At 44.7% G+C, this 6,000-nt stretch overlaps 1 protein-coding gene across 1 annotated transcript in view; it reads left to right on the top strand.

The window, feature by feature from the left end:
• The first annotated feature begins 4,496 nt into the window (after window positions 1-4,496).
• TGFB2 (transforming growth factor beta 2) overlaps window positions 4,497-6,000 on the top strand; it is a 90,500-nt gene continuing 88,996 nt past the window's right edge. The window contains exon 1 of the mRNA XM_081314756.1: window positions 4,497-5,794. Coding sequence (XP_081170882.1) covers window positions 5,449-5,794 — 346 coding nt within the window. The 5' untranslated portion in view covers window positions 4,497-5,448. The remainder of the gene's footprint in view (window positions 5,795-6,000) is intronic.

Genomic DNA, 6,000 nt, shown 5'->3' with positions numbered 1-6,000 from the left:
TATCTGTGAAATAGGCTGCTGTGACTTGTTCAGTCAGTCGCTCACGGTCCTGGCAGTCCTTTACCAAAGTCTTAACATTATGTGTGTATGTGTGTGTACCTTTTATGCTAAGTTTATCTTGGCTCCTGATGACTAGCTGGAGAAATCCCTAATGTTTTCTTGGCAATTTGGAAGTGATTTGCCATTGCCTTCTTTGGCTGAGAATGACTGGTCCAAGATCATCCAGCTGGTTTCATGCCTAAATTGGGTTTCCAAATTTCATTTAGCTTTTAGATCCTAAATTGGGATGATCATCAAGCAATCATCTTTTTTTTTTACTTAAGGTAGCAAGGTAGTATTTCTAAGAACTTTTCCACCAGGACATTAATCTGATCTAGCCTGCTTGATAACCAGCATAACTATCATTATTATAGTAGGTGATAAATATAGAACTGGAGAAAATCACAAAATAGAAAGATCTGTAAATAGAAGTGGAACAACTGCGGCAAAAGAAAGCAAAGATAGTACAAATAGGAATAGATGCCTTGGGTGCAATCCCAAAATAACTGGAGCACCACTTGAACACTATCAAAATCACTATGGTTGATTGCTTTAGGCACCTTTATTTGAAACAGCTTACATCCTATAATAATATATCCTTTAACACCATCATCTGCCTATCCCAGATCCTTGGGAAGGGCTCAATAGATTAACAAAAATGCCAAACAGTCTAAACATCAGGCTGACTATGTGACCAACCAAAATAATATCCTTTTTGAAGCACAGCTGTAGTATGTAACAAGACAGGGTATATGAATATGTTCTGCAATTAGATTGAGCATTTCAAGCCCATGTTACTTTTCAAACAGTAAGTATGGGAAATTGTCATTATACCACAAGTTATATTTTGGAAATTATAATGTAATTTTTACATTTCTTCATTAATTGCCTTCAGCTAATAAAATATGGCTATTTACATAACAGTTTGGTCATCAGTTGCATAAAGTGGCTTTTTTCTATTTTATATGTCATTATTTTTAATCAAAATCAGGATAAAAAGAAACCTCAAAATTGTTAAAGATCACATATTTTTTCCTAAAAAAGGAAACACAAGATTCTTAGCAATCTTCTAGGTGTCTCCATTTTTGCAGTAAAGTTTTATTTTTAAAATATGTGGAAAAGAACCAATTGTACTCAGCAAGAAACATGAAACAGATAAACATTACTACAAATCTTATCTTCATATTACTTTGCATCTATATGATCTCTGCAAATGTTTATTCTGACTTCTAGGTAACTTGAAAAAATGTCCTTTAATTAAAGAAGGAAGCCAACAATGAAGAAAGATATAACATTTTAACTGTTGATATATGGCATTTATTTCTAAAATAGTGACACTGCTTTAAATCACCACTACATACTTTGCCACAAACCATGGTTTAGAAATCAACAGCATCTCAATTTGTACAACACATTAAACTGAAATTAATCCAACATGTTTAACATGAATGTGGCCAAAAAGAGGCATTGGTTAATCTGTTTTAACCAATTGGCCAAGCATATGCTGACCTTCATGTTGAGTCATTTCTTCTATTAAATTAATAATAGTTATGATGGACTGAAATAGGTTTTATACCTGGAAAGAAGGAACTACATCACTTGAAGAAGTGGTCCTTTGGGAATCTTTCTCATCCCCTAAACAGATTTTTTGTGGAAATGTGGACATAACCTCTTCATCTGACAAAGAGCCTGAATTGCGCTGAACCAGTGCAAAATGTCTACCCATTATAAACATAAAAACTTTTTAAAAACCTATTTAAACAATATAGTTACTTTTCACTTACTTTGCTGGCACCCCAGCTTAATAAAGAAGTAAAACAATATAGGAAGCATTGGAAGAATGCTTCATGTTCATATGCATCTGCCATTAAACTGTATGGATTATGTGATACAGCCTTCAAGACGATAACCCTGGATTTAAGATGCCACCTTCAAGGGAAAGCTTGACAGAAAAAAACCCTATATTTTCATTAAATCTCAGACAAGATTCCTAAATGATTGGAGAAAAAAAATTCAGGGCACAGAAATGAGGCTTAGAATCCCCAGTCCTAAAATTCAGTGGGAGAAGAGGATACACAACTGGGAACAGATTCCATGCAGAAAAGCTCCCCTTCAGCTAAGACAGGGGTCCCCAACCCCCGGTCTGTGGACCGGCACCAGGCCTAGGCATGCCAGTAACTGGGCCGTGCAAACAATCGAAGCCCCATCTGTGGGATGCAGGCAGCACATGAAACCACAACCCCGCTGGTCCGTGGAAGAATCTTTCTCCATTGAACCGGTCCCTGGTGCCCAAAAGGTTGGGGGCCTCTGAACTAAGGTAAACTATGTGCATGTCATGAGAACTGCCCTCTCCTGCAATCTACCAATTAGTAAGTGGGAATTTGTATTATTGTATGCTGGAGAAGCTCTTCCAAAGTAGGGTAACATACCCAACCAAACCATCAATCATGTGCTCTGGAGCTGGGGGGGTATTTGATGCACAGATAGTTCTCGACTTAAACAGTTCATTTAGTCACCATTGAAAGTTACAACAGCACTGAAAAATGTGACTTGTGATAGTTTTGCAGAGTTACGGCTTTTGCAGCATCCCCATGATCACATGATCAAAATTCAAATGCTGGGCAACTGGTTCATATCCATGACCTTTGCTGTGTCCCAGGGTCATGTGATCATCTTTTGTGACCTTCTGACAAGCAAAGTCAATGGGGAAGCCAGATTCATGTAACAATCGGGTTACTAACTTATCAACCACAATGATTCACTTAACAACTGTAGCAAGAAAGGTCATGAAACGGAGAAAACTCACTTTCTCACTTAACAACAGAAATTTTGGACTCAGTTGAGGACTACGTTTACAGAAGGACATTTTTTTTTTTGCTTTATCTTCATTAGTGTAACAGGTGTGCAAGCAGTTTGCCAGTGAAAGTGGAAGAAGATACACTTGGGCTCTTTCTCGTTCAGCCAACCATAAAGTGGGTAGGCTGAAAATGCACATGCACGGCCCTCACTCCATTTCTTATATTTAATGTGGCTCCTGTAGTTGGAGTGATCTCCACCCCTGACATATAAGAATATTAGATGACTAGATCATGACCAGATCATTTCCCTGTAATGTTGAAGCCATTCAACAACTGGGAGCTTGCAGCCACTGAACATTTGGCAAGGTTTTTTTTTCTTTTTAAAAGCATGCACAAATCATGCCAAAAAGTATGTAGAAACTTAGTTTTGTAACTGGGCAAGATTCTACAAATGGAGGCAAGAAAGAGGACATTTGGAATGGAATATATGAATCACAGACAGTGCAAATTTGGGAACCAGATTGGAGCAAGTGGGAATGAGTCTGCCTGCTCTGTCCAGACTAATTAAATCTTAACGTTTTATTGTTTCTTAGTTCACATTAGGGATTGACCGCCTGGACTTCCAGATGTTTTAAGTTTAACTCCCTTCAGCCCCGGACACCATCACCAACGGAATTGTGGGAGTTGAAGTCTAAAACATCTGGAAGGCACCAGGTAGCCCTTTCTAGTTTGCACCTCTGTAGCACCTCTACCTCCGCGCGGTAACACCCGAGCTCTCCTGGCCAAAGGCACTTCCTACCACCATCTTTTTGATGTGGACCTGCCGGGCTTCCTCGGTCTTTCACCTCCCTGGAACAGAACAAGACATAGCCCAGGTTCAAGAAGGCATCAGGGTCCTTATCCGCCCGGTCACTTAAGTCTGTCGGCTCCCTCACCGCGTCATTTTGCGGAGGCAGTGGAAACACTCACGCCCTCCCACCCGCGGTCCGAGAGAACCTTATCAATCCGCCCTCTCCGGCAGTGCGTGAGGTTCTCTGCGGGCGAAAGCCGTGAGTTGAGCACGGTGTGTGTGGGGGGGGAGGGGGAGGGGGGCTCCGAGAAGAGGGGAGAGGGGCGGCGTGCCTGCCAGCCCCCATCTCTTCAAACTCCGTGGGGAAGGAGGGAGCCGTGGGCCAAAAAAAAAACAAAACACCAAAACAGACGAAAAGGCACACCACCTACGACTCCGCCAGGAAAAGTGCCAAGGCGAGGGCGGAAAACGAACTTTGCAATCTCCAGTCTTAGGAGAAAACGCGCGGGTGGAGGGGGCGGAATCACGAAAGCCTCGGAGAAACAGCGGTAGCTCTGCCTTCTTGGTTCGGTTTGGCTTTTAAAAAACTGAAGCGGAGGAGGAGGAGGAGAGGAGGAGGAGGAGGAGAGGGAGAGCCTGGAAAAGCCGTGCAGCCAGCAGTCGCCAGCGAGAGAGAGAGAGAGAGAGAGAGAGAGAGAGAGAGAGAGAGAGAGAGAGTGTGGTAGGGAGGGAGGTGAGCTGGTCGGTTAATGCAAACAGCCGCGGCCGTCCCTAGGAAGGCAGGACCGCTCAGAACGCTGCCCACGCCGCGAAGGGGGATTAGTGGGGGGTGGGGGGGGGGTCGAAGAGCAAAAGTCGCGGGAGGAGAAGGGAGGGAAGCCGGCAGAACCACCTTGAAGGCGCCCAGCTGTCCCAGGCGCGTCTCGGGGTCTGTCCTGGCGCCAGCACGCGCGTACACACACACACACACACGCATCTCTACACACGTGGGCGCTTTTCGCCTCCGCTCGCAGCTGGTCACGAATCCCCTGGCCAAAAGGGGGGAGCGACGCACTGATTCCCAGAAGGGGGGCATCCCCCCCCACCCCGGACCTACTTTCCTCCGCCTGCCAGTCGGTGCCATCTCAATTTGGAGCGTGGGAGCTTGTGGGCAGCAGGGCGCCGAGTCTCCGGAGCCCTCGCTTTAGGCCAGTTTCCCTTCCTTTTTTCCCTCCTCCGCGCACTCCTTCAACTCTTAAGATTTTTTTTTTTTACTTTTTGTATGTACCAGAGGTGATTCCCGCCCCCACCCCCCCCGCAACCTTTTTGGGATTTTATTATCTCCTTTCTCTGTTCGGTAGCCGGGAGGAGAAAAGGCAACCTGCTTTCCTGATTTTAAAGCAACATTTGCAACCTGTTACATTTCTTTCTCTTTTTTTATTAGGCGCTACCTGTTGCAGGTTTTTGTTTGTTTTGTTTTGTTTTGTTTTTTTAATAGAAAGAGATTGCTGGTTTGAACACTCCACCTTTGCTGGAGCATCGCATCTGCTCGCCAGCTCGCTCTAGGACTTGCAACCAATTCGAGCGGTTTGGCGGACTGGCAACTTGACATACGCTATTTGGACTAACGATCGGTTGCATTTATTCTTTCGATCCCTCGTTGTTGTTTTGTTTTGTTTTTTTAAAGAAGATCTGAACCTCGTTTGCACACCTTCAACTGCCACGGAGAAAATTCCAGGAAACATTTTGGTCCTTTCTTTGTGGGAGAAGCTAAGGGAAAAGAAGTGTGTTTCGGGCTTTATTTTATTTTTCATTTTTAAACCTTTTTTTCTTCTTTCTAAAATGCACTGCTATCTCCTGAGCGTGTTCCTCACCCTGGATCTGGCCACGGTGGCCTTTGCCCTGTCTACGTGCAGCACCCTAGACACGGACCAGTTCATGCGGAAGCGGATCGAAGCGATCCGAGGCCAGATCCTGAGCAAACTGAAACTCACCAGCCCTCCGGAAGAGTACCCGGAGCCCGAGGAGGTTCCTCCGGAGGTCATCTCAATCTACAACAGCACGAGGGACTTGCTGCAGGAGAAAGCGAACCACAGGGCGGCCTCTTGCGAGAAGGAAAGGAGCGATGAGGAATATTACGCCAAAGAAGTTTACAAAATTGACATGGGGAGTCAGTACCTGTCGGCAAGTAAGTCTACTCTGAATAATTCTGGGCGCCTGTGCCAGGTAGAGCTTTGGTTGTTGCAGGGTTGTATATGTATAATGCGCCTGATGGGGTGTGTGCGGGGCATGGAGAGGTGTCTTCTCTGTTGTCTTGAGAGCTCAGGTGGGTGCCTGGCGGTTCAGGTCCCACAGAGATTGGGGGGGGGAGAGGCCAGAGTGTAATTCAGCTGT

This window comes from Vipera berus (assembly GCF_964194415.1).
Source record: "Vipera berus genome assembly, chromosome: 1".
NCBI lineage: Eukaryota > Metazoa > Chordata > Lepidosauria > Squamata > Viperidae > Vipera > Vipera berus.
This window is presented reverse-complemented; position numbering and strand designations above follow the sequence as displayed.